Source organism: Ornithodoros turicata, unplaced genomic scaffold (genome assembly GCF_037126465.1).
Source record: "Ornithodoros turicata isolate Travis unplaced genomic scaffold, ASM3712646v1 ctg00000843.1, whole genome shotgun sequence".
Classification (NCBI taxonomy): Eukaryota; Metazoa; Arthropoda; class Arachnida; order Ixodida; family Argasidae; genus Ornithodoros; species Ornithodoros turicata.
The window spans coordinates 627,064-654,260 of record NW_026999404.1 but is presented as its reverse complement, the minus strand read 5'-3'; the positions used below and the strand labels follow the sequence as shown (position 1 = coordinate 654,260).

The 27,197-nt window shown below is 46.4% G+C and overlaps 3 protein-coding genes across 4 annotated transcripts in view; 1 reads left to right on the top strand and 2 right to left on the bottom strand.

The window, feature by feature from the left end:
* Nucleotides 1–2,959, bottom strand: part of LOC135375219 (tenascin-like) — a 51,854-nt gene extending 48,895 nt beyond the window's left edge. Inside the window, exon 1 of one of the 2 annotated variants that reach the window (XM_064607940.1) lies at nucleotides 2,625–2,959. In XM_064607940.1, coding sequence (XP_064464010.1) covers nucleotides 2,625–2,706 — 82 coding nt within the window. In that variant the 5' untranslated portion in view covers nucleotides 2,707–2,959. The remainder of the gene's footprint in view (nucleotides 1–2,624) is intronic. The other variant, XM_064607941.1, reaches the window with a different exon arrangement.
* Nucleotides 2,960–6,393: 3,434 nt separating this feature from the next.
* Nucleotides 6,394–13,609, bottom strand: LOC135375239 (1,5-anhydro-D-fructose reductase-like). Its single transcript, XM_064607969.1, has 10 exons — nucleotides 13,353–13,609; nucleotides 12,482–12,649; nucleotides 12,265–12,381; nucleotides 10,514–10,621; nucleotides 10,335–10,451; nucleotides 9,617–9,741; nucleotides 8,810–8,891; nucleotides 8,264–8,347; nucleotides 7,483–7,574; nucleotides 6,394–6,769 (listed from the first exon to the last, which is right to left on the bottom strand). Exons 1-10 carry the CDS (start codon nucleotides 13,488–13,490, stop codon nucleotides 6,700–6,702), a joined length of 1,101 nt encoding a protein of 366 aa, XP_064464039.1. The 5' UTR covers nucleotides 13,491–13,609; the 3' UTR covers nucleotides 6,394–6,699.
* Nucleotides 13,610–25,709: 12,100 nt separating this feature from the next.
* Nucleotides 25,710–26,720, top strand: LOC135375211 (speckle-type POZ protein-like). Its single transcript, XM_064607927.1, has one exon. The coding sequence runs from the start codon at nucleotides 25,710–25,712 to the stop codon at nucleotides 26,718–26,720; it is 1,011 nt and encodes a 336-aa protein (XP_064463997.1).
* The last annotated feature ends 477 nt before the right edge of the window (nucleotides 26,721–27,197 follow it).

The window sequence follows — 27,197 nt, the reverse complement described above, 5'->3', positions numbered from 1 at the left end:
CTAGGAGCGTGCTATGTGGTGAAGTTCATTTTTAAGAGTGTGGGCATTGACGTTCACATGTGGATTTCTTGCGCCCGGTGGGTACAGTGTACCTCTTCGGCTTATCGTCTACCATCTCTACCGTGTGCCCGCACACACCAAAAGGGAGTGGCATCTGAAGAAAGGGGAGTCAAATAGTACAGAATGTCCACGTGAGATGTGACCTTTTTCCGTAATAATGCGAACACAGCACATGCCAGGGACAGAGGAGTTGTCCGGATAAGCGAATCAGAATGACCTATGCCCTGGAAGATTGTTCCCCGTACTTGCTATCCGGATACGGACAACGAATTCCGGACAACCGAGACAAAATCCAATGGTAGCAGGTTCGTTCCCAGTAATGTAGTCCGGATAACGAGTTTTCCGGATATCTGAACTCCGGATAAGCGAGACATGACTTGCATATATACATAAGACGCACATTTTTAGCATACATGATCAGTTCGATACAAACCTGTTCGGTCCGTGTTCGGTCCGTATTCGCTTCCGTTAGATAACTATTCTCTTTGTATTCACTCCGGTCAGTAAACTATTATTCCCACCAGCACTTGCTCCTTGTGTTAGCTGATTTAATGTGAGTGATGCTGGCTACCGTATATCGGCAAGGAATAGGGAAATAGAGTACGTTTAGCTGAACGTGGAAGAAGGCAAAAAAAAAAAAAATGAAACGGAGGAAGTGTGTGCCTTTCGTGTCTTCTACTGCCATCCTCATAGTGTAACCAACTTGCCCAGGCTCCCGTCTTGTTGGTAAATGTGTTAGATTCACGGCGAACAAAAAAACAAAAAAAGAACAAAGAAAAAACCCGAGACTATAGGGATAAGAAAGATGAACACGCGAACAAACTGCTGTCAACTAGCCTTCTGTAAACTTCAGTCCAGGCTTTGCGGAAGTTTATTGCTTCCGTCCCACCCCCCGCCCTTGCTGGCCGGCCTTCTTCATTTCTTGCGTTCCTGTTAAATTTGTCGTCCGTGAAATGAACGTCTCAATTGTGTTTGGGACCTTGTTCATGTGCATCTTTCTTGTTCTTAGTATATCGGACTTTTCGTTCTCACCAACTCGCGTACATTTAACTATTTTTCGGTGAACAAAGCTGCTTGTAGGTTAAAACATACTCTCACTCTAAGAAACAGGAAGGGACTAATTTTAATCCTTTTCGGGACTACGTGCAAACTATGCGCAAATGACATAACTGAAGTTTTTATAATTGAAAATTGAAAGTATATATTAAAATAATTGAAAGACATTACACAATTGAAGTAATATTAAATAATTGAAATACTATAACTGAAATAATTGAAAAATAATTGAAACAGAAGAAATGTCACGCTCATTCAGGCGCGGACATGCAGTTGTGGATTTACTTCCAGCACTATTTGAAACACTCGTTCGGAAGCTTCAGCCGATTGTGCCGTTAGAAACAAAAACAGTTTGGAATTTCACCGCATTAATTAACTTCGGATGCCCAAATATGTTCAGATATTCCGAGTTAATTTCCCAGGGTTACCGGAGTGAAGCGCCTCACGGTGGCTAGACACCGGAAGAGCAATCCGGGAAACGCAGTTTCAAGCGCGAGGTGTTGTGAAATTTTTTTTTTCAGCAGATGGTTTTCTATCTGTGTGTCCAGAAGTTATGTAATATGGTCTAGAAGGAACGCCGACCGTAGCGAAAATCTCACTGTTGCCAGCACGCATTCCTCTATATATACTTCCACCAGCAAGTGTAGCTCCAGTTGTATCTTAGCTGTGTTGATCAGTCTCTCAGCCACATGCATGCGCACGGTTAACGTCACGCACGCGGAACAAATACCCTATTTTCCCGTAAGCACGAAAACGGGAGTAATCTTACTCTTTCTAAACGATGAATGGTGTTTACTCAAGCACTGCCGCGTCCATTAGCAGCACTTGCACACACAAACACACAAAATATTCAGGGAACGCTGGCAACGTGCTTATTCCACCTGAATAATGCATTAGATCTGACACTCACACACAGTAAGGATGAATTTTGGGCTTCCTGCATCTGATTAACCTGGTGAATAACGGCGACTCTGTGTTAGGGGTACAAAAAATAAACATTGACGTCTGTCCTTATAACCTAATTCTACGATCAGTTTGTACCAGCCGATTTATACGCCGTGTGTGTGTTTTTTTTTTTTTTTACTACAGTTGTTTCGCGTATGTATAACATAAGGTGCCGAATACTGGGCAGCATTAGCGGCTGTGCTACTTCCACGGTGTTTTCATAAACATACACTAAGGATACACGTGAGCTTGAGAAAAGAAACACACTTTTTTTTTCTTTTTCTTGTAGGAGAAGGTCAATCTGTCTCTAATTACAGAAATAAACATCACCTTGGTGCCGTCATATTAACGAAGTTTAAGATCGGATATAGTGAAATTCGTGGTGAAACTCCACACAGCACGACTCTCAAGCCCAAAAGAAAACAAACGCAGTAGGCTATAAAGTTTCGCACGTGCTAGATATTATGCAATACTTAATAGTGGAAGCAGAAAAGCACACGCTACACAGTCTGACACAAGCCTGTCTGCGAAAGGTTAGCAGACGACACAATGTAGCAACTCACGTATGACTGCCGGTAGAATGACGTTAAACAACGCTGCGAGGACAAAGATGGTCGTAGTCCTCCGTTCGAAGTGCTGCAGCATACCATCGAAGGAGTCGTTTTCGTCTCTCGACGATCCAGTTGGCCTGCGTCGACGCTAGGTGCGCCGGTGCCGCGCTCGCATCTTGTCTGATCCAAGGTACAGCAGCCACAAACGGGTACGATTACTCCAAGTGCACGAATCGGTGTTGGTACGTCAGGAGAATCCGCACGGAATTACATAAAACCGTCCTGCCCAATAGCGAACGCGCTTACTCCGTCTGCTCCGTTCGACGTCTGCGGTTAAAACGGGACTCGACGGGGGGCGCTGTAATTCCCACAACTGCCGCTAGGGGGCGTCGCGGCCGGTTGCTCTCTTTTCCCTTTAGTTTCGGTTTTGGTATTTTGGTATCCAGAGGCAGCAAACGGCAAAAATCGATTTGGACATTGTTTAGTGGCACTTTCAATCGTTCATATGTGGCGCTCAGTGCGATGGCCTCCTTCCTCTCCCAGGACTTCGAGTCGTTACGGAAAGGGGCCTATGCTTGTTTGGGAGTATGCGACCTTGAGAATATTTTCTCTTGTGGCGAGAGAGAGAGAGAACTTCTTCGTCTGTTTCTGTCCGTTCCACATTCTGGAGGAAGCGAAGAAGGGCGCGCTGGCCCTGAGACAAATTTTGTCGTCTGCTATCTACGCACCACCGCGACTTGCCGGGTAATTGAGAGCTGGATGATTGTGCGTAAGTTGCATCGCGTGTTACCATATTTCCCAGCAGACGAAGTTCCAGTTGATTGCCTTGGAAGAGAAAGTTCACGATCGTATAATACACGGCATATGGAATGGAGAGCAAGTTAATATGTATGACAGAAAGGAGAGACTGAAGAGACGGGGAAAAGAAAATGTGAGAGTGGTTGTTGGCATTAGGAGTTCGTGTTATGACAAGCAGATTGCATTAGCAGTCAGGGCCGTTTCAGTACTGCCTGTCGTTCGCTCTGTTGTTGTTAGAGGGCGTTGATAGTGTTGTGCACGGGAGCTCCTCTCTCTTACTGTTGATATAAGGTTGTTTGTGATGCTTTCATGAATGGCGATGAGTGTCCTAGGCGTCTCTAATGCAGTTCGGTGGATATCTCCATACAGTACAGAGTCGAAGACTTCCCTCGAGTTATGCGACTCATATTATTATTCGCAATATAGTCGTAGACGTATTCTAAGCTGAGAACAAATAAATATATTTGTTTACCAAATGACAAATACTTCTCGTCGCGTTCGCACTTGGCTGGTACAGTGTTTTGACATGAGATTTATGGAAGTCTTACACCTATTTATTTATTTTCAACGTATCTACACGACCTAGCAAAATAGACACGTAATGACAGTCATAGGCAGCATGCTTATTTTGAACGTTCCTTTAGTCCTTAATTAATTAACTCATTAGTTCATTTTGTTTGTTGTGTCTGTTAGTGTCCAAAAGGGACTGGTCGAAAGGACCAAAACGATCGGAACTCTACACTAATTGTCAGTGATGCCACTTTCCTGGAATACACCGGTGCCCAAGGAGGAGCACGCTTTACAGCGGTATTCCGCAACATCCGGAATCCACATTATGCAACGGGATTTAGATATCAGATTTGTATCCAAAATTTGCTGCATCTTATGAACACTAAACACTGACACTGAAGCTTTCTATGTTTAATATGTACAAGCTTTCGCGTGGTGGTTTCGGTCCACCACTCGAAAGCTTGTACATGTTAAACTCGTTAAAGGGACTATCGCATCCGTCCCGGTCGATTCCGAAACTGTAGTGCCTTTTTACTCCGCGTTCATCACTGATAATAACGCCGAAAACCCGACGCGAATTGGCAGCGTCGTTCCTGTGTAGTTTGATATAAAACTTGGAAAGAGCAGACGACGCATTCCTGGATTCCCTTTCTGGAAACGTCACACGGACGAGGCCAATCACTGCGCGCCCTTTGACATGGAGAATACCAATCACGGAACGGCCGGAGGGACCTTGGTAGCCTTGGCAACCGACCGACAGGCGGGCGGGCGAGGCGGAATGGGGACGGCGTCTTCTCTGTTACCGGCTCGCGGAATGTTGTTTCTGGTTAACGTTGAACGTGTTCGTACAGCCAGGAGCGTAACGCCGTGTTTCACGTAACGTGGTTACGTCTGCACTCACACTGGTAAGCGAAAGTCAGCCCCCGTATTTACCGAGGACTTTTCACTTAGTATAGTGCGATGGCGAACGCCAAGCAGACGATCTCGGAGACAATCACCAGCGCTGCGCTCCGATTCGTGCGCCTGGCTTACGTCATGATCCTGTTGGCTGCAGATGGAATGCGGACCTTTAAAACTCGTTTACTTAATATGTAAGCTGTTTTCGAAAGAGAAATTTGGCAAAGTTGACTCTGAAGCGGTGAGGAACATTACCCTATCAGTATCATACATACGTTCCCGGATGCGATAGTCCCTTTAAGCTTCACTGTAATTGTGTTAGTGTTCTACAGCGACCTTGGACTTAACACTCCTCGTATACCTGCTCCTGCATTTTATAAACGCAAAATGCAGTCAGAACTGTAAAATATAAGCATGGCAAACATATGTAAGGTGAACCCCAAGAAAATTTTATTGTGTGCCAAAGCAGCTTTCTTACTCAGGATGGTTTATACCGAAGAACAGGGTATAGCGACGAATTACGTTCACTATGAACATCTCCACGGACATCTCCAGGGACAAGAACAGCTTGCAGCGTAAACAAAGATGGATGGGAAGGGGATCTGAAGGCATACCTTTCAAACTGCCATTCGGGTCGCTGGAAGTTTCAGCGTAAGAGCGGACCAACTGCTTGCTTACGTTCATGGCGAAAAGTATACAAGTTTACCGTTGACCCAAATGGGGTCGTGCAGCACCGGTGACCCTTGCTACGTTTCGTTTTCTAGCACGTGCTCGTGAACAGTACTTCAACTAGGGTATGATTCCAGGTGATCAACATCACGCATGAGGATCGGCCTGGGCTTTTTGATCAACACTGGGTCACGGGGTACCATGGAAAAACAATGCAAGCTAACGTAATACCATGTCCCCTATTCGGATATTACTCTCAGTGTCCTTACAAAGCCCGGCTATGCTAGCCCTAATAATTATGCCTACAGAATTAATATTTTTTTAAATATAAAGATGTTGTTGATAGTATATAATTAATTTTAAATAGCTGTTAATAAATAAAAATGTAGTTGAGTTAATTGAAAAACATTCCTTTTCTTTATCCTTCCACCAGGAGGTTTGGCTTCCAGAGTAGTTTTTCTCTATTATATTTTTCCTCCTTTCCTCTTATGCCTCTTATCCTCTTTTCCTCCTTTTCCTACGTGCCCACATCGTATGTTGTATATAGATGTCATCTCATTATTTTTGCACCTAATGAGATGTAGACCACTGTAGGGAAGCTCGTACGATAATAAACGATAATTGCCATGTTGTCACCCCATACTCAGTTTCGACATTTCCCATAGTTGAGTTACTAAATGTCTTGTCGTCTACCCAACGTTACCCCCCCCCCCCCCCGCACACACACACACACACCCCGGATGTCATGAAGTTACCTCGTTGATTTTCTGGACGTGACACTCGGTGTCCTTACCTCGTTCGGTTATGCTGCTACTACACGAGACTATTATTATGTAGGGATAATATAATATTATCAGTTAAGCTAATAAAAGTCGTGGGTTATCCGGTGTAACACACAGTCCACACCGCAGTTATTACGTGTTTTATTAGATTTCCAAGTAGAGATGCCGGCTGGCTTCTATGGTCTCATTAAAATATATGAACCCATAATAATCGGCGGCCGCCGATTGGTGGTGAATGTGGCAAGGAGTCCTCATTGTGTCTTGCAGCGGGAGCCCCATATGAGATACTTAGCGGTAATTAAGGGGGTGTCGATTGCGACCTTCTCTTCCAGCCGCGCACTTCATTTATTTCTCTTTATAATGGCCCCCACGATGAACCTCCCGCCGGAGCGCCGTTTATTGTCACACTGCTGTCTCCGTTTGTAGTGACATCACGTCTTCCTTTCGACTATAGCTGTGCTTTGACTCGTGCGGAAAGGGTATTCGGGGTCATCCAGTAGTCTGAAAGAGAGACATAGAAGTCACTGTAGACTGCGTGGTGGTCTTTTATGTCATTCTTTATGCTATGCAATAGCGTGTGATTAAAAATACACAGTGAGCACCGACGACAAAACGTGTTCCAATAACGATGAAGAGGAGCCAGTTAAGAGCAAAGGCTTCTACAAGCTTGATTACAATTTCAGTTACGAATAAGTGACAAGCGTAAGTGCAAGAATGCAATGGTCCTTATGGTCAGCAGCTCACTGAGAACCCTATCCGTTTCGAGCCTCGAGAGCATTTCCTGTGGGTGCCACTAGGGGGCATGCCTTAGCAAATACAGCGCACGAAGCAAGCTGCATATTGTTCTGCAAAGGCACACATAATGGGAAAACGGCCTTGTCGACAATCCTTACACGCATGCCACAGCTTACAACGCATTTTCGCGCGAGATTGAGCCTCGTTTCGCGGCAACAAGCGAGACAACGAAGCAGACGACAGCTGTGAAAGACGTCCGTTATTGCTCTTCTGCTTCCCGCTTAGTGTGTGTGTGTCGTCTGCTTCGGGCCCTCAAGTCGTGCGATAGTTTCGGTTTACAGCGAGGTATATCTGACATTGTAGTGCAGTTTAACGTTCGAAGAGCCATTGCTTGCAGCGTGAAGAACATGAGCAACGCACGCCATGCAAGAGCATTTTCTTTTATGCCTGCCCGTGTCCTGGCTTGCTTTGTAACTTACGATTTGTCGTCGTCAAACCGGAAGATTCTCATTTGCCTATTAAGACCCCCGATGGTTTTCATATCTGTGTCGGAAAGCAGGAAGTCATACACCTGGAACGAGTGAGTTACATATTAGGGAACCAAGGTAGCCATGCGGGGTAGTTGGTACGTTATCTATTCGTGGTAAACTTTAGCCAATTGGACGACGACAAGTATGTTTGTTGGAGGACAAGTTTGTTTGAGACAAGTCACAGGGGGGGGGGGGGGGGGGTCGAGGTAGCTTGCCGTTGTTGGCCGCACTCAAGTGGGCATCGTCACGACTATAGCACATCGTCACGACAAGTCACAGGAGTTCGTGCCTCTCCTCGTCCTCGTCCAATTGGCTGAACTTTACCACGAATCAATAAAATTGGGGATTTTTTATAATAGGGTACTGAAGCGCTTCGGTGTGCCAAAGAAATAAGACGCCAAAACAAAGCCTGGGATTGGGGCAGTTGGTAGGTACACATGCAGGCAACCGCAGCAACCAAGAAACGGGACACACAAAGCACCACACAAGACAATCTGCGAACCCACAACTTCGTTGTTGTGAATAGTGTAGCGCTGCGTAGTCTAGAGTAAGATGTCGTCATAACGGATTGCGCAAAGCACTGTTTGGGCTCTGGGAATGCGCGTTGTCGACCACCTTGTTCAGTTGGGTACCCAGAATACGTACGTTACGTAGTAGAACGTTCGAATATCCTGTTCTAAAACGCTCTAACGATGATAATATATATTTTTGCGGTTATTTCACAACGTACCAGAGAGTTTTCACGCATGTGTTCGAAGCTCGTGGTCCTGGGAAGCACCATGACACCACGTTGCAGAAGCCAGCGAATAACGATCTGCAACGATGATCGCCGACACGAGCAATGAAACGACGGTTCAGAACTTAAGACTGTTATAAAAATACCGCATGTTATTAAATGTATGTGTATGTATATGTATATGTAAATGTGTATGTTCCTGCAACGAAAGCTAACAGAGGCCTAACAGAGAATTTAAACTCAGCCCCCGCCGGGTACGCTACACGGCTATTTGTGCACTGCGAAAAAGGAACACTTTTTTTGCAGACGACAACAACAAAACAGGCGGCAATTTCGTCGTCTGCTTTGAGACTAATTGAGAGACTGCGCGGCACTGGATCATTTCTTGTTTCAGATAAAAGGGCGTGATTGTGCTCGACCGGGAATATTACGGTATCACACGCAATAGGTCTGCCACAGCAGTTTTTGTCAAAGCAGAAGACGAGACTACTTGTTCCTTTTGAGCAGTTTTCTGCTAGAAGCCATCCTCAGAACCCGTACCTGCGCAGGAGACCTTCTGTACTGCTCGGCTATCGTCTTCAAGACAGGGTTCTCTAAGAGTGGCGGTGGTGTCGAACCTCTCCTACGTGAAAACACAGTTAAGCATATCAAGTTAGCCATGCGATTAGCTGAGGGATAGATACAGGCTGTCAGTACTAACTATTAAGATAATTTTATAGAAGAAGGGAATGTGTTTTGTTTTGATTACAGTAAATGGCAACATACTCTAGGTCAAGATAGCCGCCTTATGGCCTAACCAGCAGGCCCCTGGAGCGTTGTACCAATTAATTTTAACTAATATACTTTTTAATTATGATTAGTTCGGCACAACGACAACGCCTGTTTTCCTTCGGTGCGCCGATGCCGTTACCATTTTCGGAAAAAGGATAAGGAAATCGAAAGTACTTAAGGCTGATTTGGTGGTCATTTTTGTTGCTTAGCTAGAAATGCACTTTCTCCCTTGCCCTTAAATACGAGGGTGAAAAAAGCAGCAGCTCCTGTTCTCTCTCGCATTAATCTTCTTCTAATTCAATCTAATATAATCTTCTAATCGAACTTTTAATTATAATAAAAAATCATGAATCAAAATTAATGAGTACCTGTATCGCCATTTATTGTTATTACAACAAAAGCATTTCCCTGTTTTGTAATACTGCGTCTGCGATTAGCGGTGAGACATTGTATATCGCCATTTTGCAGCTCTGGCTAGGCGACAATGTTTTCAAAAACCCGAACTTATTGGTTGCATATTTGCTGGCCTTCAAGTGAAACATACAGTACGTGCAACATTTTCCAAATATGTCATACCTCCCCCTCGGAACGTTTTGAGTCCTGCCTGGACTACCAAGCGGTGCGTACGCAACGGGTGCGATTTGATGCTCACGGCAGAAATGGACCAGTTCTTTCTGCTTGAGATAGGGGTGGCACTCCACCTGGAAATGTAAAGTTTCAGAAGGTCATTCCGGAATAAATCTCAAAATATCTTTTGTTAATCCGGGGGTGCACCTTACAGTCCTCACACAATACTTTTTTTTTATCAGCTGTGGTGCACATTGTGAAAATTTAGAGTGAGAAGGCTCCCCTGAATACAAAAAAGAAGAAGAAGTTCGCCGAGTAACCGCGTATTCACACGAGCGATATCCTCACGGAATATTCTAGTGGAAGAAAAAGTGAAAACACTGTCTCACAGAGACGAAGTTCGCTCGAACACGAATATCGGGAGTGGCGTACTGCGACACCTAGCAGACGACACCGTCAATGTCTTTTCCTGTCGTCTGCTACGGAATATCTTGTGCTTCCGTCGCAGAATATTCCCCATTGTCATCAATGTAGTCGAAGAATCGACGCTGAGCGCTCGCGCTCACGTGACAGCAGAAAGCTATGACGTTTTTCGCATCTTCCGCTTCTGGGGGAATGTCGCTGGTGTGAGTACACGGTAAGTGACCCCTAGCTGTATTTTTTGGAAGCTTTCAAATTGTTTCTCTTTACGCGCAACGCAATTGTGTGATACTTCTATGCAGCCTACCTGTAAAACGGTGGGCTTGATAGTTGCCATGGCGAGAATCCGTTTCGTCTGTTCTGCGCTGAAGTTACAAAGCCCAACAGAACGCGTCATGCCACAGTTGGCGGCATCTTCCATACCCTGGACAGCGTGGGGGAAATATTAGGCTTACCGGCCCGTCTGCGTATAGTAGGCGCGCTCACCCTCCAAACTTCCAGTATGTCTGTAGGCGGCCGACCCGTGTACTGCACCGGCGTCGCGGCTCTACTGGCGGCGCCCTCCGTTCTTCTTGCTTTTGGATTCAGGTGCGGCTGCATAGCGGAATTTTATCGTCACTAATATAAAAGCATCGGCAAGGCTCGTCGGGCTCGTAAACCCAAAGCAATACACAAATGACGCATCTCTGTCTGTTGCCTTCAAGGCAACTTTGCCTCATGCAGTCTTAGTGTGCAGTGAAGTACGCTTTACAGGCGCATATGTCGCCTGTCGTCTGCTTTGTGGTTCATTCGATCTGTTCAACGCCACGTAGAGTAAATAAGGCATGAGCCAACAACACCTAGATAAACCAAGCCGCCAGCTACGACAGTGCTTCCGGGGGCCGTAGTTATGAAGACGAGCCGACATCAGCCGCATGGACGGCCACTGGTAGCCACAGAAAGTCTGCTTGACATAGTCTGCGACGATTGGCTGAAGCAGACGACATCCTGAGTTCATATGACGACGTGGCGAAGGAGTGAGAGGAGATATTAAATAGGCCTTCTGCAATAAGGTGTTGTTGTCTCATCGCCAGCCGACGTAAATATCACGTCCCAAGTTCATAAGCGAACCATAGCTATGCTTTCAGTGGCCGTAGCTATGGATACGAGCCGCCGTTAGTATCCACAGGAATCCAGTAGTTGCGTTCTTTTCATCACAAAAGGGGCTGCCCGGTTTCACCCTTTGTACGTAGGGTACAACGAAAGTGACAAAAAGGTGGCTTACCGGTGCAGCCATCCCTCAGCCTCAAAAGAATGTGATAGTGCAGATGGTGCATTCAGTCTGTCTGTCGATGGATCCGGTTGAATTTCAGTTTATGCGTGTCTTGTTCACTGGTCGCGGTCCCTATCACAGCACGTGTCAAAGCTATCGGTCTTTATATTCGATTCAGAAGATGCAACGTTGTCCATCGTTGAAGAGCTGCAGTTACAACACGTCGTGAACGGATGCGGCACCGAAAGCACGGTTCCAGACTGCTTGATCCGAATACGAGTCCATGTTTCGTTTGGCATCTTACCTCACGAAACAGTTTTCAGCAATGTTTGACCATGTACTGTTGAGAGAAAGCAAATAATACGACACTAAAACTGCCTCCAAAATTGTGTGCAATCAGGAACTGGACCAACTACGAATCATGCGATGAAGAGCGACGTCGCTGAAGATGCTTTCATTGTTTTGCGACACGCTACACACATGTTGTAACACGCCTTCGGACACCTTCGGCATTCTCGACAACGGTTTTCCAGTTTTTGCTAAAACCCCAAACGTGCGTGCGTCTTCGACCGCCATGTTACCGGGCTTGTCGTCTGCTCGACTTGCTCGCTGCACCATTGCACCTATTCAATCGACGATGCAGCGGTTTCTCGGTTTGGTGCAGAAATGGAGCAAGTTGCACGTTGCAACGAATGCGAAACTGCAGGGGTGCCCGTTGCACTCTATGAAAAGAATGCAAAGGTGCTGCCCTCTTGCACTGGGTGCAAGGAGTGCAAGCAAAACGAACGCAGCTAGTATTTGTCTGAAGGTGACGTGACGACATCCCGACTTTGTGCGATTCGCGTTGCGAAGGAATGAGAGGAGGCACTAAGAGAACCTTACTTATTCTAGGTGGCGTTGCGATGTACACGTGTGAGCAGAAAAACGGTAAGTACCTTAGCAGAAGACAGACGGCTAACACGTACAGAGATACGAATCCACTTACGACGTCTCTGACCGGAAAATGAACGAGATAAAGGTCTACGTAGTTGACTTGAAGGTTTCTTAGAGACGCTCTGAGGTATTTCTTCACCAGATCCCGTTGGTTTCCTTCCCTGGGAAGCTGTTTGTCGGACAACCGAAATGAGACACTGTATCGAAACTGGGCCTCGTTTGCGGAAGTGTATGCGTTGCTATGCCCAGGTTACGTGAGGTGATTTCACCTTGGTGGCTATAAAGAGGTCATCCCTGCGAACCCTTCCGCTCATGATGAGCCTACGCATGGCGTTGCCGATGGCGACCTCGTGCGGCGGCGAGAAGGAAGTGTCGATGTAGCGATAGCCGAGGTTGATGGCGGTTTCGATCGTCCTCTCCATCGTCGCGATGTCTCCCTGTGACGTCATTATAGGATGGGGTTACAATCTTATCTCCCGAGTGATAACTTGCTGCCGCGCCATAATTACAATTGTTGTCGTGTGGCTTCTTTTCTGCTTTTGTTTTTTGGGAGCTTTTTTTTATATAAAAAGAAATAGGCAGACAAATAGTTTGACTTGTCGGAAACACATCGGCCTTTAACGAATATTGCAAAAGTTAGGTAATTAGTTTTATCTATTTAGGCACGATGAAAAAATACTGTCGAAAAAACGATGTACGACTGCTAATAAAGTTGAGTAGGTTTCACTCGCTCTTCACAGTGCACTTCTCTCTCTTTTTTTTTTTTTTTTTTTTTTATTCTCAGTGCAGGCTAGTCACCTGAGCTACATCCCCACAGAATATTCTTGTGGAAAATACAGATCACGGAGCAGAATTTATGCCGCGCGTTATGGCGAGCATCACGGTGCCGCGGAACATCGGAAGTGGCGTACTGCGTACTTAGCAGACGACACTTAGCAGACGACACCGTCAGCATCTTTTCCTGTCGTCTACTACGGAATATCTTGTGGCTGTCCCGCTGGATGTTCCCCACGGCTAGCGGTGCACGAAAAGACATGACGTTAAACGCTTGCGCGCACGCGGCACAACAAAGCAATGACGTTTCTCGCATCTTCCGATGGAGTGTTCTAGAAAATGTGAATACATGGACGGTTACATTACCAGGCAGGCGGACAACCCGACCATGGGAACCCAGATGCCGTTGTTGATGAGCATGCGATTCCTTTTTCGATGTTCTACGAAGTGGGGGTCAGTGGGGTCGGTCACCACGGCGGACATTGGTTCCAGCTCGAAACGCATGATGATAATCTTCCCGATAATGAATATTGATAATGAATAATGAAACCCCGCTGCCTGTGCACCAACACTTCGCCACCGCCGCCGACGGCGACTTGGCCTCCTTCAACACACGCGCTAAATTTCTTCTTCTTCTTCTTCTTCTTCTACCAGTGAGATAATGCCCGTGAACCACTAAGGGAGATTGGCCAGGACAAAAGGGGCGAGAGATGTTTGTCTGTGTTTGTGCAGTAATGATAGGGACTAAGGCCAGGTCAGATCCACGTAACTTATGACATATATGACGTGTGATGACTAATACAGGAACTGGATATGCACGTATGTAGGAATATGCGTATGGCGACTATACACGGCCAAAAGGATGACTGTATGAATGTGTGTGTACGTGAGAGTGTATGACAGTAGGAACGAAGTGCCTAGAAGCGGTTGGAGAGCACGATGTGGGATACAAGACCCGCTAGCACAGGCCTATGACAGAGCGCAGTGCGTGATACATTGCCGTACACAAACTTTGTACATTGTTGCCGTCGTGCACCGCTTCTTCGTCCATTTTTCTACGAATGCAGTCATACAGTCACAGATTTATGGACGGCTAAGGTTTCCCGGAAAAATCGTTCACAAATCGAGTAATTTGTAAATGAAATCGAGGCTTGGAATGTGGGAAGGGGTATTGTCTTGTCCCAGAGGGGCACCTTTCATAAAGCGAGGGAGCTCCTAAATCGACAGTTGTCTGTGTTCCTAGGAATTCTAGGAATGTTCTGGAAATATTCCAAAATTTGGGTATCGTTTATATCTTAATCCAGGCAGGGTAATCCAGTTATCCTAGAATACACGTGACATGTAACATATACCGTATTCTGAGAAACCTGCGTACCTTGTAAAACCAAAATTACCCAAAATGTCCAGTGACGTGGGTTTTCTTTTTAACCAGTTTTATTTTTGTTTGTGTGTTTGTTTTTGAAACACACACACACACAAATAGAGATACGATGATGAGATGGGGCTGATGCCGGCCAGCAGGCTGGGCGCTGCCCCAGTGCCACTTGTACGTGATGAGAGATGATGATGGATATGATAAGGGGTCCGGTAATCAAAGCAGGGTGGAGAGGCCTGTTGATGACAAGAAGTCCCAGAGGTGACGCAGACCTTGGCGTGTATGAGCTGGACTGGACCCAGCACCTTGCCTATGGTAAAGGGGCGATGATCGATCGCATGCAGTTCGTGCTGCAATATCGCACGCTCCCGCTGGTAGTCCGGGCAGTCCATAAGTAGGTGGTGCAGGTCTGCACGCACACTGCATGCTGCACAAAGGTCCGAGGGCGCACGGCCAAGACGCTGCCTCATAACTGGTGTAAATGCAACATTCAGCCGCATGCGGTGAAGCAGGGATGCGTAGTGTCGCGGAAGGCGATGAGGAAGCGACAGTGAAAGAGAAGGATCCACTGCGTGGAGCAGAGAGTAGGGTGTAATGTCATGCAGCCACTGTGATCTTGTCTTGTCTGCAGAGAGAGCACGGACGAGGGCCTGACGATCACCTTTGGGCAAGATGATAAAGTGGGCTGAAGCTATATGATGACCCCGCAGGGCCGCCCGGTCGGCCTCTTCATTGCCGGGTACGCCGACATGACCAGGTACCCACTGTAATACTACGCAGTGGCCCAGGTCTAGCAGCTCCTTGTAAGTTTCAAGCACGTCAGCAACAATGGACGCGAGAGGACCTCGAATGCCCATTGTTGCGAGGCATTGGATAGCAGCTTTCGAGTCTGTTTAGAAGACCCATGGCCGAGATGAACACTGCAGGATCTTGCGCATGGCAAAGAGCAAAGCATGTAGCTCAGCACATGTTGACGACGTCAGATGCGAGAGACGGAAGATACCAGTTATGTCTTCGGACGGAATAATATAGGCGCATGCAGAGGGTTGTTTTTGAAACCCTTCTTTACAGCAGTGCATTGTTTGTAACCCATAATTTATTAAACTTATATATACCCCCCCCCCCCCCGTAATTTGTTCTAACTCGGCGGGACGGCATAGCTTCGAATTATCTTGTAATGTATCCCGTTAATAGCCTCTCTAGTTTAGTAGAGTCAATTGTGGTGTGGTCATAAATCAGCTTACTATAATGCATTTCAATACCTCTGCAAAATCGAATTTACAGGGAACAGGAGGCATAGCATAAACCAAAACGCTTTCTCCTGAAGCAGGTAAATGGGAATCAAGTTTGATTCGAACGTTAATCCATCTACCTCTACGACACACATTAACTGGAATTACACTGATGCGTAATACTGGCATAATATATTGAGAGGTAATGATTTCCTAATTTTGAGTGCTGCGCAGTGTCAACACACTTACTTCGTACAAACACGCGCACATGCGTACAAGCACGCGCACATCGTGAGCTTCTTGTGGTGACTCTTTTAGTCTTTATCTTAGAAGCGATAAAGAGATAAAAGCACTGAAGCTGCTGTTTGTTAGCGTATAAGCTTTCATCCAGTGGACTGCATTTCATCAGGTATACCGTACCTGATGAAATGCAGTCCACTCCATGAAAGTTTGTACGATAATAAAAGCAGTAGTTTCAACGTTTTTATCTTTTTATCAGCAGTGCCTATACCAAGCTCAATACAAGGTATACCGCGGGCAGGGAAATATTCCGCAGACGACAGTCTTGTTGTCTGCATAGTCTGCAATGAAAGGTGTCGGGAGACGGCTGTCGTCTGCATCCGCACAGGATATGTTCTACGTTCCGTACAAAGCCACTAATGCGTTTGCATCATTTTCAGGACGCTTAATAATAATAATAATGATAATTATGATAATAATAATAATAATTACTTTATTCGACTGGTTTACACAGATGCGTATACGAAGAGGGGAGTCAAGTCCTGTAGATCACATAAACAAAATACAGAAGCCGACACTGAAGATTTTTGTTTAAGTTTAATTTGTACAAGCTTTCGCGTGGAGGTCCACGCTTCCTCAGGTACAAAGTGAAGTGGTGACACACATAAGTATATATAGTATAGACACTGCTGTACAAAGAAAGGGAAGGGGGAAAGGAGATATGGTGCCACCATGCCATGTGGCACCATATCTCCTTTCCCCCTTCCCTTTCTTTGTACAGCAGTGTCTATACTATATATACTTATGTGTGTCACCACTTCACTTTGTACCTGAGGAAGCGTGGACCTCCACGCGAAAGCTTGTACAAATTAAACTTAAACAAAAATCTTCAGTGTCGGCTTCTGTATACTGGTTTACACATTAAGAAAAAAAAAGAACAGGATTGCCTATGCCTTTTGGCATGTGGGCCGTCCTTGCTAGATGGCGGAGAGTCACTAATACCAGTATTTATGCACTTAGATAGCTTTGACGAAAAAGAAAAAGTAAAGAACAGAATCCTTTACAGTAATATGTGTACCAAGGAACGATACAATTAGTGTAAATACACAATCACAACAATAATATACAAGATATAAATAGTAGCTGACGCTACATAACTAACATTGCAAAGCAGGCGACACAAAAACCACCGTATGAAACCACTACAGCGAACTCGCGCGGCCAGTGGCCGCAACAGAAACCGCAGAAACGGTCGTCCGGTAACATTTCCTTGCTGTCTTTTTTCCGACATCAGAGAAGCTCTCTTGATTGATAGAAGTTGACGATGGGTCTCCAATTTCTGAAGGAAGGCCACGTTTTCCCCCCGAAGAAAGGGGTAAGCCATCGGTTGTATCGGTTCTCTTCAAAGTGCAGCAATAAGTGCCTGGAAATATAAACCGTGTGGAGCAGGACCGCGTACGCATACCCGTACGTACACATGTCGCCCAGTACGTTGCGCTCTGTTTGCGCTCGCTTACGATAACTCAGTTAAAGGTTAGATGGAGTTATTCTTGGCCAATCACCGGTCGGTATAAAACAAGAAATCTTGTCGAGGGCTAGCTGGGAGAAGGATGACAGAACTGTCAGCGGAGCGGACACAAACTGCATCTGTCGCCACTGGGTGCGAAAATATGGTAACTTAGTTAGTTATTACCTAGGTCAACATAGCGTCTGATAAAGGGTGTAAAAGGGTGGTAAAATCAATTATCATATATCAAAATTGCTACAAAAAGGCGTACACCCCCCTCTCTCATCGAATCAGAAGCGGTAACGCTATCATTCGTGGCAATGGTTGGAGGACAGCGTGCTATGCGGCGAAGTTTTGTTTTGACTCTTCAGACATATGTCGGCACAGTTCCCTTAGAAGTCGGCCCAGGACGCACATTCCCCCAGGACGTCAGTCGTGACGTTGCCCACCTCTGTGAGGCCGACAACGGCGTGCCCTTTCACCAGCACCACCACCACCACCATCTGTACATGCACAACATGTGCGGCAAATATTACCCCCTAAAAGGTGTAACTACTCCACCTTTTTTTTTTTCTAGGAGTGCACGCTATACCAGATATAACGATCTATGACGACGAAGCCTGAGCTTGGGCACAACAACAACGACAACATATTATTTTATTTTACAGGTTATTTTATCGGATATAACGATATCGGCATTATTATTCGGCACCTTGCGTTATTAAACCGCTCACTTGTACCCAACACTCCCAAGCGTATTGTACAGTGACAAAAAAGAGGTCGTTTCCAACCAGGCTCTACCGTCATCTCGAAGCTGACACGAATGCCTCCCGCGCGCTTCCGGGAAAGATATTAATTGATTGCCGGCCTGATTGTGGAGTGGGGCCGACAATCGGCTCTGCGGGGCCACACCCAGCGCTACCTCCAATCAGCGGCAGCCACTTCATTAAGTATGTAAAAGAGGTGTCGTAAACAAAACAGCGTCCGGTCTATGATGATATAAGCGATGGACGCGTCTCGTGTTCACTGCCGTGAAGTTATGGCCTCTAAACACGTCAACAGATCGTTTGAGACCAGATCGAAAAAAAAGAAAAAAAAAGAAAGAGGCTGTCGAAGCTATGGTCACGGAAATATGCTCGTGTAGACAGTTTGTTTTTATTGGCGCGTCTTTAAAACGGCATGGAAGGGCCCGGGAAAAATAAATATCAGAAGAAGTATAAATTAGGATTGCGAACCCTGAGATATACATATTCGCGCAATCTTGGTGCGCGTGACAGCTTTTCAATCTCGCGGGTCAGAGAAGCCCCGCCCCTCGTCCGCGACGTCACGTCATCCGTCCAATAGTGAGGCGCGCGCCTTCTTTCTTTCCTCTTTCTTTCTTTCTTTTTAGGGTTGTATTTGGCGCCGCCCGTCCCACGTCCGACGCAGAGCCGGCAACCGGTCGCCTTGCTCCTTCGCCGTGGCAGACGACTCTCGGCAGCCAATAAAAGTGCTCTCTGATCCGACCTCACAACACGCCAGGAGAAGCTGTGAGAGTCTGCACCCACTGCACGTCATGCGATGAAGCGAGCAGTGAAAATATGGTTACGCTATTTCAATTTGTCTCATTGTCCTGAGATGTTCAACTGAGACATTTGCATAGCCGAACGTAACGCTATAGCTATAGGGTTTATTCTTAGGCCAGACATGTCTGTATGATGAACGCAGGGGCATATGCTCGTTTTGTCCGTGTCTCCCAGCGTTCATCACTCCTGTCCAGTTATCACCACCACACTCTTATCTTGTTTTGTCGTTAGTATAGCTTTATTCTTACGACGTCATTCACAAGGGAGCGCCACATTATGCTAGGGACTCGGATGGCAGACAGGTAGATTCCTATCAGGGTTGCCTGCTGAAAAGGGGCTTTGCATTTATATCAAACGACATGTAGGGTAAGGGGGGCAAGATGAGACAGAGAGAGAGAGAGAGAGCGATACATGATGACGATGATATGGGGATGTCTTCCGCTCATTCAGCAGAATGCTACCCCATTGCTATTGCGGAAAAATGAGAGGATGGTGATGAGGATGATGCTGACGACGCTGACGGGGTCTTAGAGGGAGTCGATCAGGCCGGTAGTTTCAAGGAATTTGCAACAGAAATTGCAGAAATTGAGACAGAAATTTGCAATTGAATATGATTTTTTTATTTTTCGTGTGTAAAAAAAACAACTAGCCATAGGCACATTCTCATGGGTCTAGAGCTTCTTACCTACGAATGCAGAACAGACGTAGTCGGTCTAAAGTAAACACAGAACAAGAAATTCAAAAATGCAGATTGTCTCATCTTACCCCAACCCTAGAATTTACCCTTTTACCCTAGAATTTACTACCCATTGCCGCAAGTAGTCACTATAAGCTTACCACGGAGTTTGGTGCATTTAGTGCCGAAAGGAGTCTAATAGAGTTGTGGCAGTGCATCTAGTGAACTTGGTCAAGGCGCTCGACCCGTAATCGAGAGGTGCGAGGTTCAAATCCCGCCGCTGTCTGGCTTTTCGATGACTGCCGTATTTCAGCAATGAATCTATAGCCCTCGAAATGACTAAAATAAGTCCGTTTAAAGCGATAGCTTTATACGGGAGTGCAAGAAGGTATAGAGCGTGTTGCGTGACGTTGCTTCCATGTGTTTCGTGGTAGTTTTTTAGGGCTAGCCACCGTTTTCTTGCCCTTTAGTGCCCCTTTAAAGGTCATCAGAGTAAATTATACGTCCAACACTTCGCGAAATTTTCCCAACAGAGATAAAGGACCAGAACTAGTCCACACATAGAGCGCTTTGCTCCATAGCGCTGCTTTCCTTTTTCATTCTTTTTTCTTTTTCTTTTTTTTTCCCCTCACACTCTGCTATGAAGCGATAGAAGACAGCGCTTGCGGACGTTGAGCTCTTGCCAGCGTTTTCAGCGCTGGTGGTGGTGATGATGAAAGCTTTTTCAGCGCTATTTCTAGCGCCAGTTTTTTGTTGGCCAATCAGGATGCTCCCGTTTGCTATAACGTTGCGGAAGTCGTGGGATTGTTTTCTTCCGGATTCCCCCCGTATCGTGGTAGCGGCGTGGACATGGCCAGCACGGAAATGACGGTGCGTCACGTTGCCACGAGATGTCGCGTGACTTGAGTGCGAGACGCGGGGGCTGTGCAAGTGAGAACGCGAATGCAGAAAACAACGCGAGGGTTTAAGCGCTGTTTTATAGCGCTATGGAGCAGAGCACATCTTTCTTTTCGTAGAGTGCTGATACCTCTCCATCGCTGTTCCTTTTTTCGCTTTTCGCTTTTTTTCCCTTCGTTCTTTTTTTCTAATGCAGGTGGTTATCATCGCATGCTCCTTTACATCTCCTAGCTACGTCTTCCTTTCCACGTCGTCCGTCAATCAACTGGTGCGTAGAGACTCCGCCGAGGACCGAGGAGAAACATTTGTTCCTCCCCCCATGCGCGCGAAAAAGTGAATAATATGCGCGTGGATGCGAAACGTGGCATTTACTCGCGATCAGGACAAAGAAGAAGAAGAAAAAAAACACTCCGTCACCTTTTCTTCCGGGAACCTCAGCCTGAGGGAAGGGCAAGTAATTATTGCGTCCCTTTTAATTGTCGCAACCTTCGTAATAGCCTGTGAGACCACACCCCTGTCCTGCGGTTGTCCAATTAGCGATGCAAGCTTCATTAAACATTGACGAGCTAAAACGCGAAAACGAAAATTTCCGCCGCTTCAAGTACACAAGTATGCGTGTGGTGACTCACAACCGTTCCAGATGGCTTTACCACTGGAGCAGCTGTCGTACGCACTTTTACCGTATTCAAGATGGCCGAATATCGCGCTCGTTGTAATATGGCGTGCTGTCTGCAGCCCTTTTGTTTCGTATTCTTCTTGCTCTCATTTGCTCACACATTTCATATGGTCTTGAAGTCTCCGGCGTTACGTATGTATGCTTTGGGAGTGACTTCTTCGATTCCGCGTCCCGGTTCCACCCCTCCCCCCGAACTGAACCCCCGACCAATGCGGGTTAAACTTGATTTTTCCCCGAATTCCATTCACTGTGAAATCCTCAAGTGACGTTTCCACTGCAGACGAACAAAGGTCGCCATGTGTGACACATGTAAAAATGGGTCACTTACGTTCGCACTAATACACGCATATGTGTCAGCACTCTCAATGCCTTCGGGGATTAACGTTGGATATCACTCGTGCGCATTGTTATGCGGATAAATGCGAGTACCGTAAATATTATTTACATTACATGTCACTATTGTCAATACATGTATTACGTTTATGCAGCTTTGGGTTAAGAAACGTTATGAAGCACACGTCCTCTTTGTGTGCTGTGTAACATTGAAAGTGACAAAGAATGCTTTGTCATGTGTAATAAATATATCCTTGTGCAGTTGCGTAGCGCTTAATAAACAAGAGGAGAAACACCCGAAGGCATAATTTTCGCCCGATTTCTCCTTAAATTACCGATGTAAAAGTAGCGCCCGATTTTTGCCCCCCGAATCTGAGAAAGGCGTTTAACCCGAAAAAGTCACTCCCTACTACTACGTTGGAAACCTCCGTCCCCTTTTCCTGGCCCAGAAATGTGCGCTGCGGACGATTTCTGCATTTGGGAGTGCGTGAGTCGCTACTTTTCGCGTTCACGCTCTTTTCTGGGTATAAGATCTTCAGTCTTTTGAAATACAAAATTTCCTTGCTCATGAACTCAATTTTTTTTTTTTATATTCCTCACAGTAGACTCCAGATTCCCTTTGAGAACTTAGTCACACCTTACTCACTTAGGCACGAGCTTCTCTGACTCATTTGTCCTATCTCACGCACTAATTATGGGTTGTTCTCGTTGTCTTCGCTGGGTGGTCGTACCTGGAACCAGGGTGTAGAACCGAAACGTTTTTCGTTCCGGTTACATCATAAACGATCCGGTACCGGTTCTGCTCCGGAGCAAAAAAATAACGGTTCATACCGGCTTTGAACCGGTTCCGCTTCTGCTGGGAATATGTATCCCCACAAAAAAAATCAATGTTACAAAATGTAAACCCGTTTATTCCGCATACATGGTATTTAATATTAATAGACAGCTGTGAAATTGGTAGCTCCTGGTTCCTGTAGGTTACTGTCTGTTCAAATAGGCTTTCTCCTTTCTTGAAGCACATGCTACAAACGGACTTGTTTGTCGTGATGTCATACGTAAAGTACTTTCTTGCTGGGTTGGAGCGATCGCGTCCCATCCGAATACCTGTTGCTACTGTCTAGCCAGCAAGCACCACCGCAAGAGTACGACGCAAATCGAGGAACACCTTCACTCACAAACGCGCTCGACGGCTCCGTTTTATTTTCTTTGTGTCCTGTCCACAAAAGAGTTGCCACTTCGCACGAGCTTGCCCTCGCGTATACGTAAATGTATTCAACTTAGCTGCTCTCAAACAAGGGACGCGTTGCACGACATTACATATAAAGAAGCCGTTATGCAGCCCCCTTGGGTCGCTGTTTAGTTGAGGAGAGTTTGCGGAGATCAAATTAGAACGAACAGTACGGCACATTGCTAGAGAGTCACATGTACCTCTAAGCCTGTGTGCGTGCGCGAACGATAAACCATTACAAAGGGAGCCTAAGGGTCATAGTATACCGACATACATTCCACCGTAACCGTAACCCTCGTATGGTACCCATGACATGACTTCAGAGCACACGACGTCTGTTTCATTCGCCTATCCGTAGTCCAAACCGGCGAAGTTTTATTTTGGACCGAAAACCGTTAAATATATTTTTCGGTTTCCCTCCTGAGCGAAAAAAAAAACGTATACGGTTTCGATTCCGTTCCGGTTCGCACCAAAATAGCGTTTTTTTTTTTTTTTCGGTTTTCGGTTCCGGTTTTCGGTTCGCTCCGACACCCTGCCTGGAACGAACTTCCGCCTGAGATCGGTCAAAAACTTCACGTCGTTCAAGAGGTCCATGAGGTTGCACTTTTTCATGTAGTTCACTTGTTGCGTTGCACTTCTGTCTTTGCGTGATTGTTAACACGCGTTTTCTTTTTTTTTTTTTTTTTTTTTACTGAATGCTTTGTTATCTGCAGCCTAGGTTCCTGTTTATTTTTTCTTTTATTTTTTCCATTGCTACTCTTCTCCCTGAGTATAATATCTACGCTTTTCATTGCATTGTGCTGCCTGGACTGTATCACATGGCTCGCCCTCACGGTCCTGTACTGTAATTGGGTATGTGAGCTTTGCAATAAAGGAGAAAAAAAGAACCCCCCCCCCCCCCCCCATAGAAATGACTGTGCTCATCACTCTGCGTACTTGTTAAGGTGCCCGACGGAGTTTAAATATTGTATCTACACGAACCCCATCATATCGTTATCATACGCCAGCGTCATGGCCGAGTGGGTAGAAGTATCTGACCGTCGGGGTAACCAAGGTCGTGCAAGGTCGTGCAGATTGGGAGGTGGTGGGTTCGAATCCTACCACCGGCTGTGCTGTCTGAGGTTTTCCCTGGGCAGACTTTCCTGGACGAATGTTGGTACAGTTCACCTTCAAGTTGGCCCAGGACGCCTATTAACCCCCTTGTCCCCCGCACCTTCCTGCTGTCCTCTCTCCATCTGTCTACGTCTGTACTCCTTTCATAGCCACAGTTGTTTCGCGGCGCTAACAAGGAGTCAAAGCTATACAAAACGAACACAAATTTCGTGTCATAAATCAGCCTCATTCACGGACTCAGTACGCAAAAAAAAAAAAATAATAAAAGCCGGCAGTGGGCATTACGAATTTTCCGGAAAAAAATTAAAAAACTGCAAACTGCATAGCTTTGGATTCTCCAAGAGTAGGTGCCGTTTTGTGAACACTGGCGTCTGTCTTCTAGCAACAGCGCGCGTCTTCGCTCTCCACCGCACGTTGAAAGACAGCGAGCGGCTGTGGCGAAGAGACGGAAATAGACCTTCGAGGAGCAATATTGCCAGACGCGTTGATATCGAAACAATAGAGATACGCAGAATGCAACGACATTCGGCGGGATTCTGAAGACGTTAGGTCATATGATCTATATCATTGCAGTCTACGTGTAATCAGACGTGTGATAATATCGTAAGTTGCGTCATAGGGTGTGTTACGAAATATTCTGCCAAGATATTTTTCTCCGTGTCAAGCGGAAGTGACGTCAAATTTATTTCTAATTTTGAGAACTATGACATCACAATGTGACCAACCTGCCATATATCTGGCGACATTGCTTCTTCAATGACGCATTTCGTCTTTCCTCTCCCCACCACCAGCTGGCGACCTCTGGGGGTACAGAGCAGAGTTTGGCCATTCTGTGATCTTCTGCCGCCCGGAGATGGGGAGCCGCCGTGACGTCAGAGCCGTCATCGCTCCGCCCACTTGACCGGGATGAAAGGCGAGCCGCGGCGGCACGTGGGTACCTCAAGGCTGTGCCTGTGCTCCAAAATGGCGGAATGCGAAATTTCAAGGCGATAGCTCTGATCCAAAATGGTGCCACTGGCCTTTGCGCCGCCCATCGTGTGACGTCAAGTGGCGCGCTTTGAGAAAGGCTCCTCCCAATGGCCAAACTCTCATAGTACTGGGGTGCTTTCATGCGACGGACGGAGAGCGTGCAGGTGCTTGCGCTGTTGATAGGAGGTATAGTGGCGCCATCTCCTGGTGACGTCATCTGCTCCTGGAGAGTCTGAAACTATGAAATGTTGCGTGCTCCTTCAAAACTTCGTGTAAGCGCACAATCTTCGTCAATGGTATGCGCGTTGGCTGCGTGACGACAACATGACCCAGCAGCAGGGAGGGAACGCAAAGCCGCTGCGATTAGACGAAGCCGAGAACACCCGGAAGTTGTCTACGTGTGCGTGCCGAAGAGAACCGTGATCCACATCTAGCCCTCATTGCGCGTGGGCGATAGGTCACTTCTTCGCACATGGCTGCGAAAAGACGTCATTTTTTTAAATTATAATCCGAATACGACCACCGCCTTACAATATTGAATATATTTAGGTAAAATGTTTATTAATTTGCTTTGTCTCTTACGTTTCTAGTTACCTTGTGTCAATTTGCTATTTTCTCGTTACTGCTTGGGGTTGTGACACTTTAACACATGTTGGTCCTAACATCATGCGCGTACTGTACTACATGTCAACGTATTGATGAAAAAAAAAAAGATTATTTTTCTACTTGTCGCGTAGTTGGCGAGATATACTTACACGTTGGGGGCGCTGTGACCGTGCTGGACGGCAACGACGACAGTAACAGAAGTCACGTGCAGCACGTGCATCGTGCTTTTAACAGTGTTTTCAACTATGGACGGCTTAGTACAGGTATAGTGCAGGCCCTACTGCAGGCCCTAGTTCTCGTCCCGAGATGGAGTCCGGCGAAAGCGATAATCTACATTCCAGCAGCTATCATCAGAGCAAGAAATTCACGTGTCTGCACACCTGGGTGATTCGAGACTTCAGTCTCATACCGAAGGACAGTTACGTGATGAGCGGCAAATTCTCTCCAGAGGATGACAGTACGAGGTCATGGCGTATGAGGTTCTGGACCGGCAATCACGGCTACGACTGTAACTTGTACCTGATATTTTTCGGAACCGGTACAGTTAGAGCGAAAGGGGACTTCTGGGTGTACGGTAGTAACGGCTTGAAGACAAGGCATAAAGTGATGGAGGCCCAGAATGTTACGGCCGAGATGTCCTGGTACTGCAGCCTGACTAGCAGGGAAGAGCTCTTAAACCCGTCCAGAGGATTTTTGTCTCGCGACGTCCTCACCATATGTTGCCAACTGACGACCCTCGAACCTGACGGCTCGTCCGTCGTGGAGAACCCGCCCCGCGGGCCGAGCTTAATGTCTGACATCGGTCGGCTGATGGAAAATTGCGAGTTCGCCGATGTGATTTTGACTGCGGAAGGCAAAGAGTTTCACGCTCATAAGAACATCCTGGCCATGAGGTCCCCCGTATTTCGTGCTATGTTCGGGAACAATAGCATGAAAGAGACGCAGGTAAACCGAGTGGACCTGGAAGGCATATCCGCCGAAGTGTTACAAGAGATTGTAACTTTCGTCTACACCGACACGGCGCCTAATATTGATGACCTGGCGGCTGACCTTCTTCGAGCAGGAGAAAAGTACGGCCTGAAGCGTCTCAAGGCGATGTGCGAGTATAACCTGGCGTCCGGTATCGGTATCGATACTGCAGTGGAGGTTCTGCGGCTGGCGATAAGGCTGAATGCGAACGAGCTGAAAGAGTTTGCGGCCACCTACATCAATGCACACACGGCGGACGTCGCAAAAACTGATGGCTGGAAAGCGATGGTTGAAGAGGATCCTCGTCTGCTAGAATTATTTATTCCTCGCGGGTGGAAGACAGAGTGATATATCCCTGAGCATTGACAGGAGTAGAAGGGTGCTGACTAGCTGGCTAGCAGACGACACAACTGTCGTCTGCTTTGTTCTGCAGAGGATCGTCCTCTTCGCATCCCTGAGCATGTATTAAATAGTGGAAGTATCGATGCTCCTGCTTTTCACTCTTTGACAAGTCCGAATGCGACAGCTTTTTTTTTCTTTTTTGCGCCATGTTATGCGCTTGACAACATGTAATGATAATGAGGGTTATTGTTCCTCTGAGTGTGAGTTTCAACTCGCTAAAAATATGTAAATCGGGGGAAAATCTCAAATCTGAGTTTCCGATATTTTGAACAGACTATTCTACCGCGGTTATCAAAATGTGTATTGTTTTATTATGTATAGCCTCGCATGCATTGCTAGTCTATGCCTACATATTTGAGACTGTGAAAGTACTGATGCAGTGCGTGAAGATCTCATCGCTGCAATACAACCATATATTCCAAC